The following is a 17,308-nucleotide window of genomic DNA, read 5'->3' on the forward strand; positions in this document are numbered from 1 at the left end:
ATTTTTGTGTATAGTACTTAAAAAAATAAAATGTTGTTGTTGATATTTCTTTTAAGTAGTACTGAATTTGTATGACTCTTCATGGTTCTCTAACCATTAATTAATTAGAATTCGGAAACCTGTTAATTTAAAATTCGAATCATAACTTCAAAGCCTGTTGCATGTTGGTTCACTTGGTCCTATAGGGCTAAGATGGCCGGCTCTTTATCATTTGTCACCATGGCTGTTCTAACAAATATGTAAGTGCGAAAGTGACGCCATGATAGCTGGTCTGAAAGATTAACTGGGCATCATTTTCTGCAAAAACATGTCATTTAACTTGGCATATCTCCACAAATATTCAGCTTATTCAACCAGTTTTTAAAATGATATGCAAACTGAATAACTTTAACACTGAAGACTGTTTAAGTGTTACTAGGTACATGCTGCCATCTTCAAACTAAAAGGTGCTAGTCTTCCAGCTAGTAGACTTGGATGGCAGCATGATGTCACTACGAGAGATGAAGGTTTAATGTTAGTGAATCCATCATATTCGTAAAATATTATTAAAGTATATTAAACACAAAAAAGTGTTTTATTTAAAAACTTTATTGAACATAAAAAAAGTGCGAGTCGGACTCGCCCATGAAGGGTTCCGTATTTAGGCGATTTATGACGTATTAAAAAAAAAACTACTTGCTAGATCTCGTTCAAACCAATTTTCGGTGGAAGTTTACATGGTAATGTACATCATATATTTTTTTTAGTTTTATCATTCTCTTATTTTAGAAGTTAGGGGGGGGGGGGGGACACATTTTACCACTTTGGAAGTGTCTCTCGCGCAAACTATTCAGTTTAGAAAAAAATGATATTAGAAACCTCAATATCATTTTTGAAGACCTATCCATAGATACCCCACACGTATGGGTTTGATTAAAAAAAAAATTTGAGTTTCAGTTCGAAGTATGGGGAACCCCAAAAATTTATTGTTTTTTTTTCTATTTTTGTGTGAAAATCTTAATGCGGTTCACAGAATACATCTACTTACCAAGTTTCAACAGTATAGTTCTTATAGTTTCGGAGAAAAGTGGCTGTGACATACGGACGGACAGACAGACAGACATGACGAATCTATAAGGGTTCCGTTTTTTGCCATTTGGCTACGGAACCCTAAAAAGGTAGTAAGGGTGGATTCATTTCCTCATAATAGTTGCAACAACTGTTGTTCAATATTCCACGTTAGTAAAACTTTGCCAACCTTTGAGTGTGTCTAACAATTAATTTATTTATTTATTTAAACTTTATTGCATAAGATAAGATAAGAATAGCCTTTATTGACCAAAAAAATAAATTCATTACATATTACATTTAAATTGATACACATTTCATTTATTATTTTTCTTAATTAATTTTAATAAATATATTTTTAATGTCACTGTTTTTTATTAATTATTTAGTCTGCCTTCTTCGCATAGGCCTCCTCCAGCTCTCTCCATAGCTCTCTATTCTGTGCTGTCTCAATCCAGTTTACTCCCGCATGCTTCTTGATGTCATCCGACCACCTATTTATTGGTCTCCCTCTTCTCCTCTTTCCATCTCTAGGATACCATTCCACTACCTCTCTGTCCCACTTATTTTTATCTTCTCTTGCCATATGTCCAGCCCATTTCCATTTTAACATTTTTACAGTCGCTGATATATCCTTAATTTTAGTTTTCTTTCTAATATCTGTGAGTCTTACTTTGTCTTTCCTTTTTACAGATAAGATTGATCTTTCCATGTTGTGTTGGCAAACTTTTAACTTTTGGAGATCTTTCTTAGTTACTGCCCAGGTTTGGCATCCGTATGTCATACATGGTAGAACACACGTATCAAATACCTTTGATTTGCAAGACAATGGTAAATCTTGGTTTTTTAGAATGTCTCTCAATGACAGTAGGCTTTCCATCCGTTGACAGTTCTTTTTTCAATTTCTTTACTCGTCATGTTTGAACCTGTTATAATTTGTCATAGATATGGGTATTCTTTGACATATTCAATCTCTTTTCCATGGACGATTATAAGATTTTTGGTGTGGTTTGACATAACCTTGGTCTTCTCTGTGTTCATTGTTAGTCCTACGAGGGGTATTCAAAATATTCTCGGTATGAGAATGAAAACAAACAAGTACGAAAAGTTTGATATTTTTATTTTTCAATATACTCCCCCCCTATGTTCATACACTTAAAAGATCGATCAATTATTTTTTTTAATCCCTCGTAAAAATATTTTTTATCTTTCGTGTAAAAATGCTCCTCCACTGCCGCCTTCAATGCTTCATCGTCAGAAAATTTATTTCCACGCAGATCCTTTTTAAGATTGGGGAGCAAAAAGAAGTCGCTGGGGGCTAAGTCCGGACTATACGGTGGGTGAGTAACAGTTTTAAACCCACGTTCAACAATAGCTGCCTTGGCAATATGAGCAGTATGGACGGGGGCGTTGTCATGCAGAAGCAGAATACCTTTGGTTAACTTTCCTCGCCTCTTTTCTTTAATTACATCCTTTAATTGACGTAGAATGTTAGCGTAGTACTGTCCTGTGATATTTACACCTTTTTCTTTATAATCGATTAGTAATACTCCTTCACAATCCCAAAATATCGTGGCCATGACCTTGCCAGCTGAAGGGATGACCTTCAACTTCTTGGGATGAGCTGAACCCTTAATGTGCCACTGCATGGACTCTTGTTTACTCTCTGGGTCATAATGATGAACCCAGGTTTCATCTCCAGTAACTATTCTTTGCAGCACCTCATCAGGATTTTCACCGCACAGGTCAATAAAATCGGAACAACAAGCTACACGCATGTCTTTTTGAAGCCGAGTCAGCATTCGCGGAACCCATCTTGCACTTACTTTTGACATATTAAGATGGTCATGTATAATATCATGTACGGTACCAATAGAGAGATTGGTTACTTGTGCTATAGATTTTACCTTCACTCGACCATCTTCCAATATAAGTTTTTCCACTTTATCAATATTTTCTTGTGAAGTAGCTACTACAGGCCGGCCAGGTCTAGGGTCATCTTCAATACTCTCCCTTCCGCGTTTAAACTCGCTTGACCACTTTTGAATGGTAGATAAAGAAGGAGCAGACTCACGGTAAACACAATCCATTTCCTCTTTTATGGTTTTTTGATTTTTACCCTGTTTTGTCAAGAATTTTATCACGCATCGATGTTCTAATTTAGTTAACATTGTCAATTCGCACAGGATGTTCATGTTTGTTCAGCAATTGCAGAAAAACAAAAGACTATCTCGGTTCGAATTATACTTTTTTTTAATGTCAATGAATAAACCTTAGCGGCCAGTAACGAAAGAAATTTTAGAAGAGGTCGTAAGATATCAATACCGAGAATATTTTGAACGCCCCTCGTACTTCGGCGCTTTGCTCAGCGAGTTGCTCTAGCATTTCTTGTAATGATTGGGCACTTTCCGCAAATAGCACTAGATCGTCCGCAAATCTCAGGTGGCTAAGTTTTTTACCATTTATGTTTATGCCTTGATAATCCCAGTTAAGGTTCCGAAATAGGTGCTCTACCAGGGCTGAGAATAATTTTGGTGAGAGTGGGTCGCCCTGTCACACCCCTTTACTGATAGAAAATTCTGTTCCCATGGCTTCTAGTTGGATTGCCGAAGTACTAAGTATTGCATAAACAAAAAAAAAATGTACAAATGGCAGACTTAATGCCAAAAGGCATTCTCGACCAGTTTAGTAATTTCAACCCCTTTTTAATACATTTTTACCCTAAACACATTCATAATATACTGCAAATATGATTGTCCTGGCTTTTTGCTCTCTCTCTCTCTCTCTCTTTAGCCCTTTTCTACCCTTCGGGTGTAGGCCTCCTTCATTCTTTTCCATTCGTCACGGTTCTGTGCAACAAATGTCGTCTTCCCAACGCATATTGGGTCTACTTGGAGGACGTTCTTCCCCCCATGGTCGCCACTCGAGTATTCTTTTACTCCATGAGTCGGTCTTTCGTGCCATATGACCAGCCCATTCCCACTTCAAACTGGCTACGCGTTTTACAACATCCGTGACCTTGCTCTGCTGTCTCAGCCACTCATTAGTTTTACGGTCTCTCAATGTGAGCCCCACCAGTTTTCTCTCTAGTGCCCGCTGGACAACGCTTAGTTTACGTAATATGCCTTTGGTGAAAACCCATGTTTCAGCTCCATAAGTGAGAACAGGCAGGATACATTGATCAAATATGCGTGCTTTTTGTTCGGCCTTAAGTTTCATTTTGAAGGCAAACTCGATATTGGAATAGGCTGCCCAGGCTAGCCGTACGTAGGCTTTTTGCTATGGTTCACTAAGTCTAGAATATGAAATATAACCAATTTAACCCGTGGAGCGCCCCAGAATTACCGTAGTATGGAACTCCTATACTAGTTATACTAGCACACGTGTGATAGTAGGGCGCTCCACGGGTTAATTAATAAGCTCTCTCTCTCTCTCTCTTAAAGAAGCATGTTAAAGTGTTTATTTGTCATTATTCAATAAACAAACCAAATCCTTATTGTTTCTAATTCTAATTTCTAAGTAATCAAGATTTTTAAAACAGACAACCAACAAAAACTTCCAAGAGTCAGCTTTTAATGTTGCATATTTGATTATTTCTCATGTATACGAGTCCAATTGTCAGTTTTCGCTTCGTTTGAAATATTCATAAACTATAATTGGTAACTTGATGAGAACAAACTACAACTGTCACAGTTAGGCCTGTTGAAACCACCTGCAAATCTGCAAGTGCAGCAATTAAGTCATAAACATAATGTAACAGACCTAAACCTGACATCTGTTACATTATCAGTAAAATTGCATTACATTTGTAAACAAATCGTCAGAATCCTTGACTTATAGCACAATGACATATGTTGTGCAGACAAAAAGGTTGCAAGTGTCAGGGACACAAATATACAAGAAAATCGGAGCAGTGGGCGAGCGCAGCGGTCAGGTCTGCGGGCGCTCGCAGCGCTCCCGGCCTGCTGCCATGCCAATGCCAACTGACTGCTCCATGTATTGTCAAGCACGCATGGCGACCACTAACACTGCTCAACGTTCGCAATAGCCCCAATTTCCTTTGAAGTTTGTACTAACCAGGAAAAAAAGGCAAGAATACAACCTTAGAAAGCTTTTTCTTCGGCAGGAGCTGATGAATCGCTCAAATACCATGAAAGATTAACCTTCATGGATCTGCCGACAATCAAAATATCCCTTTCATATGCGCCATGCCTGGACTTATCATATACAAAAACTTACCTCAGCAAATTTTAGGCATTAAACTGTTGTGTACTGCGGCGGAATATCACGAAATTCGAGTAATTTTCACGATAAATAAGGACTGAAAACAGAAAAAGAGCCTACCTCACCGTTCGGTGTCAATTTAACCGATGTTGCTATAGTAAAAATGTTTTTTATTTTGTTACTATAGCTGGTCCACCAAATCCTGTCAGTAAAAAAAGGCGCGAAATTCAAATTTTCTATGGGACGATATCCCTTCGCGCCTACATTTTTCAAATTTGCCGCCTTTTTCTACTGTCAAGATCTGGTTGACCAAGATATAAAATACTATAGCTGGTCAACCAAATCTTGGCAGTAGAAAAAGGCGGCAAATTTGAACTATGTAGGCGCGAAGGGATATCGTCCCATAGAAAATTTGAATATCGCGCCTTTTTTTACTGACAAGATTTGGTTGACCAGCTATAGCTTGATTTTCAGAGGAGGTTTGATAAAATTTTTGTTCTTCATTTTTTGTTAAATTTTCATTACATTACACTTATCACACTTATTTATCTTCTTTCTAATTTTTAATTTGATTTTAGTAGTTTATTTGGATAAAAAATTGCGGCCATTGCGGCAAATTTAAACCTTGTTTCATATCCAAGAAAATAAAATTGTTTTATTTTAGTTTAGTTAGGTAGTATTATTTTATTGATTAGGTAGTAACATGTCCAATCGAGCTGTTATTCTAGTATTTGAGACAAACTGGAATATAAAGACAACTTCGCCCCTATTCGCACGGCAGCTTTTTCAACGCGCGTTAAAAAAGCGCTTGAATCTGTCCGCTCTAAATTCGATTTAACGACCAAGGCTTCAAGTCGAAAATCCAACAACGCTTGATAAAAAGCGCCACCGCTGTCGTGTGAATACAGCTTGGAGGATATAATCAAACGGAGACGCCATGTCTGTAATTTTCTGTACAAAACAGTCTGCCGATTTTTGCGGGGGAGGGGAACGTCAAATGTATGCGTAACGTAAAAATAGCCATGTCAGATAAACGTCAGTCCATACATTGTGTATGACCGTTGGCCGCCTATTTTCGACAGAGGGGAAAGCCTGTTAATGGCTACTCCGTTTAGTTGTATCCTCCAAGGAATACAGTGTCATTCAAACGCTTTTTTAACGCGCGTTGAAAAAGCTGCCATGCGAATGGGGGCTTAGGATATAATTTTATTAGATTTTACTGTCATGTACGTTGTAGGTCTGTGCGGAAAAAGAAGAGTCGTAAAATGTATTGGATCCCATACATTTCATGACTCTTCTCTTTCCGCACAGTCTCTACGTGTAATTACACCTAGGTGATGGTGATGCGGTCCGTAAATCCTAAATTTCGACCTAGGGCTGTAGGTAATGTATTTGTTCATCACATTTGCTTGGCGATGCGGGCCGTAAATCCTAAATATCGACTTAACGTTGTAATGTACGGCTGAAACTAGGCAGAAGTTGTATTTTCGCATTACACGTGTTAATTAAGCCCTTGCCTTCAGCTTCAGGCTTCAATTCACACTCGTTCATAAATTCTTATTCACCACCCAATGTACTATGGAAAACGACTGCAATAGTAAATTAGGTCCCCCGTGATGGGGTACAACGATACGTAGACATCGTTCATAGACATGTAGAATAAGAATACAAGAACGGAAATTTTCTTTAGAAGTCAGACCGAGAAAAGTCTGCAGCGATTTTGATAGCCCACGCAGTGCAAGTGTCATTTTAAACGTCAAACTTCTATGAATTTATGACGTGTAAATAACACTTGCACTGCGGGGGCTATCAAAATCACTGCAGACTTTTCTTGGTCTAACTTCTAAATAAGTTTACTGTTATGCTGTACACACCTTACTTATAACTTGGTCAACCAGATCTTGACAGTAGAAAAAGGCGGCAAATTTGAAAAATGTAGGCGCGAAGGGATACCGTTTCTATGGGACGATATCCCTTTGCGCTTACATTTTTCAAATTTGCCGCCATTTTCTACTGACAAGATCTGCTTGACCATCTATAATTCAGTGACTGACGACGGACGCAGCAATACGAAGAAGTGTTCAACGTATAGCTGCGTCCCTGTCGCCAGGGACGCCAGGTATAAGTACAAAAGCAATATAGCACTAGTGTAATGCTCGCTTAATATAAATTTAATTGTATTTGTCTGTAGTAAATTATCAATTTTATAAAACAGGTCATTTTACACTGAAATTAGTTATGTCTTACCGAGAACAAGTATGTTTATACTTACTTTTAATTTTATAAAACTTGTTAAATTAGAAATACGATAGATGTAATCATTTTCTGAACAGAGGGCCTACCGCGAACCACGTTCGACGTGTTGCCTCCCTGTCATACTTACGTACGAATTCACAAGTGCGACAGAGAGGCAACACGTCGAACGTGGTTCGCGGTAGGCCCTCTGAACTTCCGCACAAACGCGGTAAATATTTTGTTATGTTGGTAAGATTATTGATCGCACAGCGCTTGCTTGTATCTCTTTTGTACATGCATAATTTATTATTCTATCTCTGTCTTTAGTGGCCAAGATGCCATTGACCTGCCAACAACAGTTATTTATTCTCGCCTCTGATTGGTTGTTCAAGTGGTAGGGATGAATCATTGCAAAAAAAAGCGCGTCTCTTTGGTCATTACCAACATAACAAACCGTTTCGCGCCGACTCATCACGCATTTCCCTTCTTCCTTCTGCATTTAGCATTCAGTGTTGAAGGTCGTGTACGGACCTTAGTTTTTAGTTTATCATTAATTTAGCAATTAGCTAAAACTTAAGTCATGGCAAATAACGACAATTTTGCACAAGACGTGACCGATAATCAATTAAACGGAAATGCAGAGAACGGTGGAGGTGATAATGGACAACAAGATAATGGTAGCGAAGCCCCGGGACGCGATGACGACAGGTATATTGATTTTTACTTTACACCGGCTTAATTTGTAATTTTACTGTGTTTTTTTTGTACATTACTATATATTTTTAGTAGCAGCGGTTTAAAGTATAAATTAGCTTTATAATATTCCTTTCAGTATACGATCTTTGCCCGCCGCAATGGCGGCGATCCCGGCTTCATTCGAATCCATTGTAATCCTCTTTACGTTTTCAAAATTTTGCGTTTTTATCCTTACAGTTCGATCTTCGCAATGTAAATTTATTCCTAGATGTCATAGTTTTCATTGGAAGTAAGTTTCAGACTACTTTTGTCAGAATGTCCATTATCTCGGAAGGCGCGTGAGTAAAATGGCGTCGCATTTGCGCGTCGCTTGCACCCGGCACCGGTTTCTTGTTATCGATTTGTCCGTCGGCTATGAAAATGGTAATTGTATTTGCGGTTGGTCGTGTAATTGTGTCGAGCTATTGTGTTACTAATAGTCGCGGAACGGTCGGGTACTTGCAAGATTTTAAATCGGTGCTAGGTCGGGCGTCGCCGGCGGACAGGCCCGGGCCGGCGGCGCCCGCGGTCAGTTTGGGGCGCGACTAACGCTCTGTCTCTCTGCAGGTGTGAGCCTGCGTCGCCGCCGCAGCTGTCGCCGAGGAAACGATGGTATTTACATTGCTGCTGGGCTCACACTAAAGTAAAACACGACCAAACTGACTAGATTGATCTGGCCACTTAACTTTGGGCCTCGTTCTCTCTTGCCAATTTCAAATCTTGCGATATCACTGTAACATCTTGTTTCATTTTTTTGTTGTCATAATGTTAAATTTCCAGATTCCTAATTTTAACTTACAGGTTCACAATTTGTTTTGCTGCAGTGCTTGGAGTTTGTTTTTTGAACAAAAATAGTAGCTGTAAAGTACTGTAAACAAGTACTGCAATAGTTTTAATTGTAAACTTTAATGTTTAATAATAAGTCAGTTTCTGAATCGAGACAACATCTCTTGATGTCAGTTTCGTGTTTTTAATGCTCATAATAATGTTCACAGAAAACTGTTTGTCGGAGGATTGAGCTGGGAAACCACAGACAGTAAGCATCTTTCTTTTTCATTCATATGATTATTCTAAATTTAAAATGATGATCTCATTCAGTTCTGCTTCTGATATGTCATTGAAGAAAACTTTTACCCACATTCCTGAGTTATATAAATACTCCAGCTTCCCAGCTACTGAAGTTTGAATGAATGATTTATATTTTATTTTATCTTTTCAGAGGAATTACGTGATCACTTCAGTGCGTATGGTGAGATCGATAGCATCAATGTCAAGACAGACCCCAACACCGGCCGATCACGAGGCTTTGCCTTCATCGTTTTCAAGGCACCTGACTCCATCGACAAGGTTATGGCTGCCGGAGACCACACAATCAACAACAAGAAAGTAGACCCAAAGAAGGCCAAAGCGAGACACGGAAAGATCTTTGTGGGAGGTCTCAGCAGTGAAATCTCAGATGATGAAATCAAGAACTTCTTCAGCAACTTCGGAACCGTAAGTTCATTGCTAATTTGTTTAATTTCAACACCAGCCACTCTGAGCGTAAATATGGTAGCTGATATTTAAAGACTGATCCTACTTTACTATGATGAAAACTCCGGAATTGGTGAGATTGAAATTTTTCTAGACAACTACTGAAGATAAAACCGGGCCACTGAGTATAACAACAAAACATATATTGGGGAAACTGATAAATATGCAGATGTAAAATGTGATTTTCTTTTTCAGATCATTGAAGTTGAAATGCCTTTTGACAAGACAAAGAACCAAAGAAAAGGATTCTGTTTCATCACCTTCGAGTCGGAGCAGGTTGTCAATGAACTTCTCAAGACTCCCAAACAGACCATCGCCGGAAAGGAGGTAAGAACGGAACACTTTTTTGTTTAGAACATTCAGTTTCAGCTCGTCTCGATGGTTGTTTTTAAATATACATACGTAATTTATATTCAAATGATGATTTTATTCAGTTCTGCTTCTGAAATTTCATTGAAGCAAGCTTTTACCCACGTTCCTGAGTCGCTACCCAACAAGTGTTTATTGATGTGTGCCAGTGAGCGTTTTCCTTATCTAAATGTTGTTGTTCTCAGGTGGATGTGAAGAGGGCGACGCCCAAGCCCGACGGCCCCGGGGGCATGACCGGGCGCGGCGGGCGCGGAGGCCGGGGCTCGCGCGGCGGCCGCGGCGGCCGCGGCGGCTACGGCGGCCAGGGCGCCTGGGGCAACCAGGGCTACGGCGGCTATGGCTACGGCCAGGGCGGCTATGGCGGCGGATACGACGGCTACGGCTACGGAGGTTACGGCTACGACGGCTACGGGGGCTACGGCGGTTACGATTACTCCGGATACCCCAATTACGGTAAACGCGGCAAGCAGAACTAGATTATTAGCGACCCACCGCTAGCCTGCTCACCGACACATTACCTCGACTGATGTTACCTGATCCTTAGGATGTAAATGTAGAGTAAGGCTGCCTCCGGGCGCGCTAGGTTAACGTTGCACGCGGGGCGACTCCGTCCTTGAGATGCCTATTTACCTTGTAATGTATATCTTACATTTGATTCGAAGCGATCGACATCACGTGAACTTTAGCTATATTATGTTAGTGTGTAGAAAATATTTATTTTTCTATTATAACTATTTACTTTTAATATTCTATCGAGATAATGTGTAGTTGAATGTGTTGGGGTGACAGTATATATCTGAATATAACCATGGGTTGATCTAATCTTTTTGAGTATTTAGGAATTCATCATTTCATATAACTTGTTTGCGATTCATTTTAATTTTGCATATCTGTTTAGTTGGAGGATAATATTAGCATCACTGTTGGCACACTGTCTCGGCGCCGTGTATACTGTCCGCGTGCTTGAGGTGTATGTGAGGTGTAGGCTTGTAGCGAACCCGAGGACCATTGTCATCGTCTCGTTCACCGGGTTACAATCTGTACATATGTTACCCGCCTTATGTTTTATAAGTTTTATTTGTAATACCACATTTGACATATGTAGCAATGTCGCTCGAGTTTTTATTTTCTTTTGGTATTTAGTTTTTACCTAACACTCTCGCCACATGCTACATCTGGGAATTGGGGTAATATATGGAGAGACATTGTGAAAGTGATAAAGATATGATGAAGCTTTTAATAAAGCACTGTTACGAAAATTCTCAATGTGTTTCCATATATCACCCCCGTCCCTCCCGCACCCCCCGCGGCGCCACCAACACCACTCATCGGCTAACTTCATTACTAACAGCACACTGGACTAGCAACTAGGAGCACTAACTAGACACCGCAGCAGGGATAGGTCAGACTAAGCTACTAGCTAGCTAGACTATAGATTTGAGTATTAGACAAGTGGAGTGGAAGGAATCGGTGCGAATAGAGCGAGTGTGAGTATGGTAGGGTCGAGCGGCACCTAGTGAGGCACTAGCACTAATGGCATTGTGTTGGGCAGACTACGGCGGGTACGGAGGGTACGAGGGCGGCTACGGCGCGCGCACGGCTCCGCGCGGGAAAGGTATCCACCGATCCCATAGTTCATGCACCGACCGTTTTGTTGCCTACTAGTTCATATACTATCTATACCACCGGCTTGTACGCTACTAATTCGTTTACTGATCTCCCACTCTTCACTAGTCTTGAAGGCATCCAGTAGAACCGTGTTTTGTGTTGTAGTCTTATCTGTCCGGCTTCCACATAACGTACCGTAGCATAGTCTCATTATTTAAAACACCGTTTTCTAACCCGTAGTCTATTTTGACACATTCATATGACTATTAGTTCGCTTTTTGCATGGCCTCGATCACTAGTATCACCACACGGACTAGTGACGGCACACGAAACTTTTCCTTTGTTTCTTCGGTGTTTCTTAGCGTTAGTCACAGTGCACGTTAGATATACAGTATAGCAATAGAGTAGACAGAAAGAGCTCGAACAGATGCGTCGTCAGATGTCTAGTGTTTAACTAGTGCGCCAACAGTGGTGCGTGCGACATGTGCGCGAGCTTTTGATCGGGCGTGTGTAGCGTGTAGCGGGAGCTATATCGTGGGTGGTGTTACAGCCGGCTACCAGGGCGGCAAGCAGCGCGGCGGCGGCGGCGGCCGCGCCAACCAGAGGCACCAGCCCTACTGAACCCGACACTCGCGTACCTGCCAATAGTCATCTCAGTCCAATAGTAAGGTGAGAATCCCTCCGTATCTCTATACTTATTAACTTGTAGCTTTTCTCACCTGTTAACTTTGAATTTTTATAATGATGAAGCTTGCACAAGTCTGAGAGCTCTGACGCGAGCCTCGGCGCTAGCGATAGCAGAACCCCCCGGGGTGTCGGTGCTCGTAGAACGACAACAGTGCGGTGTGCACGGTCTGACCGAGTGACAGAACGCTCGGTCAGACCGACCGTTAGTGGACGATGAGTGACTTGGTTGTTGGTTGTTGCAGGTTAAGTGCCCGGTCATGAGTGCCCCCCGTGCCCCACTGCCGCGCCGGGGGCACTTCATTCCATTCCACATTATTATTATAAGAAATTAATCTTTTTTAAGAAGATTTTTTAAGGATAAATGTCTCTTGTAACAGTGCCGTGCTTGAGCGGCGTTACATACTTATTATAATATAGAATGGATTATAGATTCACTGAGTATTATTGCAGATTGATTAGATTCAATTTTGTTTATTTAAATTGTTTCCTTTGGAGTCCAGTAACGTACAGTTAGGGCCGCGGGCTGCCGCCGTTCGCTGCGTGCGTGTTTGTGTGAATGCGCGAGGTCGCGAGAGCGCCTCCACTGACAGTTATTTGATTGGGATCTCATTGCAGAAATGTTGTACTTTTGTATGTTTAATTTTGGTAATCTTACAAGGAATCAGAATCATGTATTTTATACAAACCTAGATGTTTCTTCCATTGAGTAGGAATGAAATTTAATTCTTAGATTAAGTCTCGGACATGAACAAACTTCTGGAGATATACGATTGTGTATGTCGAAATAAAACGAATGTGTAAATAAACAATTGACTTTTAGTCCTGTCTTTGTATCTAAGGAATTTAAGGAACCAGACTTCGTGGGATAATTTATGTGCTCTAAGATAGCTTGTCCATATAATAAAAATAAAAATTTGAGGATTTTGCTGGCACTCGAAAAATCAGCAATTCATTGTCATATAATTTTGTTATACTGTGCGCCATACCTTACCTATGCAATATCAAAGGCCTTATCGAGTTGTATATGTCTCCTTATGAAGCAAATCAAATCATTTACCGTACTGCCGTAATGAGCCCTAATTGCTTTGATGCTCATTAGTTAATGCTCCAGATAATTTGATAAATAGTGCCCACTCGTGATTTCTGTCATTAGCTAAAACCTTTTCCTTGTCATTTATAAGAGGCACTTGAAGTTTATCTGATGTAAATATCTAAGAATTTCGTATATAAAATGGCACTGGCACCTTCCTTTGGTTATCATTGTAAAATATTCGTCAACCCACCATAATGTTCTGCAAACTTCTTCTGGTCCTGCTGGTAGCTGCAAGCTATGCTGAGGAATTCGAGAAGTAAGTACCCATTTCCTAATATACTATGTACTACACTCATGGTCGAATTTAAGAGGACCGCGAAAAAAGGTTTAACCTTTTGGACGCCAATGACCGATATATACGCACCGCAGGTCCAACGCCAAAGACGTATTAATCGGTCATAGACCACAGAGCAACATAGACCTAGGTGCATATGCATAAAGTTCAATTTCAGTTTTGACACTTCGGTGACGTGGCGTCTGAGAGACAGCTTTTGTGTTTGACGCGGCGTTGAAATGGTTAAAGTAATTTCAAAATTAGGGTATCATCTTGGGTCGTCCCATTCGTTTTTCGTCAAGTTCTTAAATTAGTCCTATTCTGCTTTCGTCACTCATTCTACATTGAAAGCCACCGACGATTGTGACGAATGTAGAATGAGTGACGAAAGCAGAATAGGACTAATTTAAGAACTTGACGAAAAACGAATGGGACGACCCAAGATGATACCAAAATTAGTAATGGAACTTTCAGTTCCTCTGGAGTGTTACTAAACAATGAAATCAGCTAATGAAATAAAGCTATCCGAAAGCGTGAACCATAGGATAATAGGCCATAAGAGTAACAATTAGTACATTACGATACAAGTGCGAAAAGTAGGAAATTCGCAACGAGTGGCGATAAATTGAAACACGACCGAAGGGAGTGTTTTGAATCGACCCGAGTTGCGAATTACCTTTTCGAACGTGTGTATTGTACGTTTTACAGTAGGTAGGTACATATGGCCCTTTAAATTTTCGACAAAGGCATGTATTATGTTAGGTACCGCCACACCGCACTAGGCGGTAAATATGTACTGTATAAAAATACATTATATAGGTATATAGAATGTAACAAAAATTAGTGGGGATCCCTTTAAGCTAGGGCATATTCGGTATTGTGTTCTGATTAGGAGTAAACAAGAAATAGCTATTTTCGATACAAGTGCGAAAAAGAGGAAATTCGAAACGAGTGGCGATAAATTAAAACACGACCGAAGGGAGTGTTTTAAATCGACACGAGTTGCGAATTACCTATTCGCACGTGTATCGAACAACGTTTTACAGTACATATGGCACTTTAAAGTTTCGACATACGCACGAAAAGTGCTATTTTACGCACTAGTGCGGAAAAGTGTAATGTAAAAATATTTTGGCGTATTTTTTTTGCCTTTATACCAAATACATAGTCTGTGCGGAAAGAGACGAGTCGTGAAATGTATGGGATCCAATACATTCTACAACTCTTCTCTTCCCGCACAGACCCTATGAGGGTATAGGACGACCTGTCCCATAGAAAAAAAAAATCGCGTCAAAACAGATGGTAGCATCAAAATAATTTTCCTTCTAAAGTAAATTTTTTTATTCGGTAGACTAAAATGACATTTCATAGTATGAAATGACACATGATCTTCATACTATGGAATGTCATTTTAGTCTACCGAATAAATAAATAGACTAGTATTTCCTGTTCAACACGATACCGACCATAGAAGGTAGCATAGCATCCTATAGAAGTGGTCTACGCGTGCCTCCGTGAAGGACAAAACATACGCAATGCGACGCTATGATTGGTCGAATTTATTTGTTATGGTGGGCAACAAATAAATTCGACCAATCATACTAATTTACGGTGGGGAATAAAAAAAAAGTGAGACTGACAAGGACAAACAATAATAGCGCTTTCGCTGCTACTCCTACTGAAAGGTGCATAAGTCTATCCCGTTCTGTCAGTTATCCCCACCACTCATGTCCCATCCAGTTTAATACTAGATTCATGATACCGTCGGATCCCCAGTATTTTTGCTATATTCTGTATTAAGGCTTCGTCACACAGGCGCATTATCCGCGCGGCGTGAGCGGGGCGCGCCGCTTTTACATACAAAACGCTCACGCCCGCCCGGAAAACGCGCCTGTGTGCCGAAGCCTTTGCTGTGCCATGGTGCCTGCCAAGTTTTCACATGGCTCCTCTACAGGATGGGCCAACGCCGGCCACTCCAAGGGACGCATTTATTCGTTAGAGGGAGCAAGTGATATTGCTATCTCATTCTACCGCATGGCTGCGTCCCTTGGAGTGGCCGGCGTTGGCCCATCGTGTAGAGGAGCCAACAGATTGTTAAGGCCCCAGTACACAATGGGCCATGTGTACTGGGGCCTTAAAAATCTGTTAAGGCCTTAAGAAAAGTACTCTGGTTGTTGCACGAGGCCCCGGGCGACTGCCCTCGCGCCGCCGGCCTGCCGCTGTATATAATTTTGCGCAGATTTAACTTATAGGCGCTAAAGTTTTTCTGCGGACTGCACCGACCGTTCAGTGGCTTTATCAACTAAATGGCAAATGGTGGCCACATTTTTCCGTTCCATGATATAGGTGACACAGCTCAGGAAAGCACATCAAATATTATATGTTGGTAATTAATAATAATCAATCAGATTTATATAATATGTTTTCCCATTTCTTTTAATAACTTTATTTTCTTTTCCTTTTGTAAGAATTTGATATGTTTTCTGAAAGAGCTACGATTTTGTATGATTCCATGTACATATGTATATTTTCTAAATCAAATTTCTATTACACCTTATGTGTATAATTGCATGAATTCTATAGTAATTTAAATTGTATTTTTTCCCTTATTTTCTCGTAATGCATGTTAATTATAAGATGTAATTATTTTTGAAAAGATGTGTCCCGCCGAGTTTGTTGCCGGTCCCATATTGGGATACCCTCCTCCAATTGAGGGGGGATTTAAATCTTCTCGGGGCAGAGGTGTAGGGTTGGAGCCGGTCTACCTAGCTTTATTTGACGTTCATAAGCGCATTGTAATTATGCCTACTTGAATAAACTATCTTTTATCTTTATCTTTACCTAAAGCAAAATAAAGCTGAACAAGAACAAAAGTTGGGGAATCAGTAGGACAACAATAGTTAAATACTGATTTCTACATTTTCTACATACATTAATTTGGCTTATTAGAAAACACAATTCCCCCAACGAGGGCGCCACTGGACGATGTAGTCTTAATATTCAGTAACTGAGAAAAGGGACGCAGGTATACGTTGACACTTCGAAACCGTTTATATATATTATGTTATAGCGATATACCCGAGAAATGCAAGGCGGTGTCCGTCACCCCCGTAGGCTGCCCGTTCCCGTCGAGCGACGGCCTGCGTCCGCACCCGGACGCCTGCGACCTGTTCTACTACTGCCCGCCGGGCCACGTGGCGCCCATCTGCCGGCAGTGTCCGGCCGGGCTGCACTTCAACCCGGACACGCATGTCTGTGATCACCCGGACCGCTCTGGATGCCATAAATAGTTTGTCAACCTAGTACTGGATACCTAATAGTAATAAATACACTGGATTCCTGAGAAAGAAAATTTACCTACAACTTACGATCAACGTTGTTTTTTTTGTTCAAACCTTCTGCAGTTTTAGTTTAGTTTACGAATCTGTCACTAGATGGCAGTATTCTAAATACCTAGCAAAGAATTATAACATTTATAAATTGTAACAGAGTTGTAAACTCTA

General features: G+C 40.5%; 2 protein-coding genes and 2 non-coding genes across 5 annotated transcripts; all 4 read left to right on the plus strand.

Moving 5' to 3' along the window:
- Positions 1-7,976: 7,976 nt before the first annotated feature.
- On the plus strand, positions 7,977-13,257 carry LOC134656731 (RNA-binding protein squid). Of its 2 annotated transcripts, XM_063512247.1 has the most exons (8): positions 7,977-8,214; positions 9,237-9,277; positions 9,461-9,735; positions 9,970-10,101; positions 10,329-10,596; positions 11,696-11,758; positions 12,302-12,420; positions 12,681-13,257. In XM_063512247.1, the coding sequence occupies exons 1-7, from the start codon at positions 8,087-8,089 to the stop codon at positions 12,370-12,372; spliced, it is 978 nt and encodes a 325-aa protein (XP_063368317.1). In that variant the 5' UTR covers positions 7,977-8,086; the 3' UTR covers positions 12,373-12,420; positions 12,681-13,257. The 2 variants fall into 2 exon arrangements, with proteins under 2 accessions (XP_063368317.1, XP_063368325.1); XM_063512255.1 differs by lacking the exon at positions 11,696-11,758.
- On the plus strand, positions 9,318-9,390 carry LOC134662257 (small nucleolar RNA snR61/Z1/Z11). Its single transcript, XR_010098059.1, has one exon. It is a non-coding gene; the product is annotated as a small nucleolar RNA snR61/Z1/Z11 (small nucleolar RNA).
- LOC134662258 (small nucleolar RNA snR61/Z1/Z11) lies at positions 10,187-10,259 on the plus strand. Its single transcript, XR_010098060.1, has one exon. It is a non-coding gene; the product is annotated as a small nucleolar RNA snR61/Z1/Z11 (small nucleolar RNA).
- A 420-nt stretch (positions 13,258-13,677) lies between the features above and the next one.
- Positions 13,678-17,124, plus strand: LOC134662061 (peritrophin-1-like). Its single transcript, XM_063518335.1, has 2 exons — positions 13,678-13,787; positions 16,876-17,124. The coding sequence occupies exons 1-2, from the start codon at positions 13,726-13,728 to the stop codon at positions 17,093-17,095; spliced, it is 282 nt and encodes a 93-aa protein (XP_063374405.1). The 5' UTR covers positions 13,678-13,725; the 3' UTR covers positions 17,096-17,124.
- The last annotated feature ends 184 nt before the right edge of the window (positions 17,125-17,308 follow it).

This window comes from Cydia amplana, chromosome 2 (genome assembly GCF_948474715.1).
Source record: "Cydia amplana chromosome 2, ilCydAmpl1.1, whole genome shotgun sequence".
Classification (NCBI taxonomy): Eukaryota; Metazoa; Arthropoda; class Insecta; order Lepidoptera; family Tortricidae; genus Cydia; species Cydia amplana.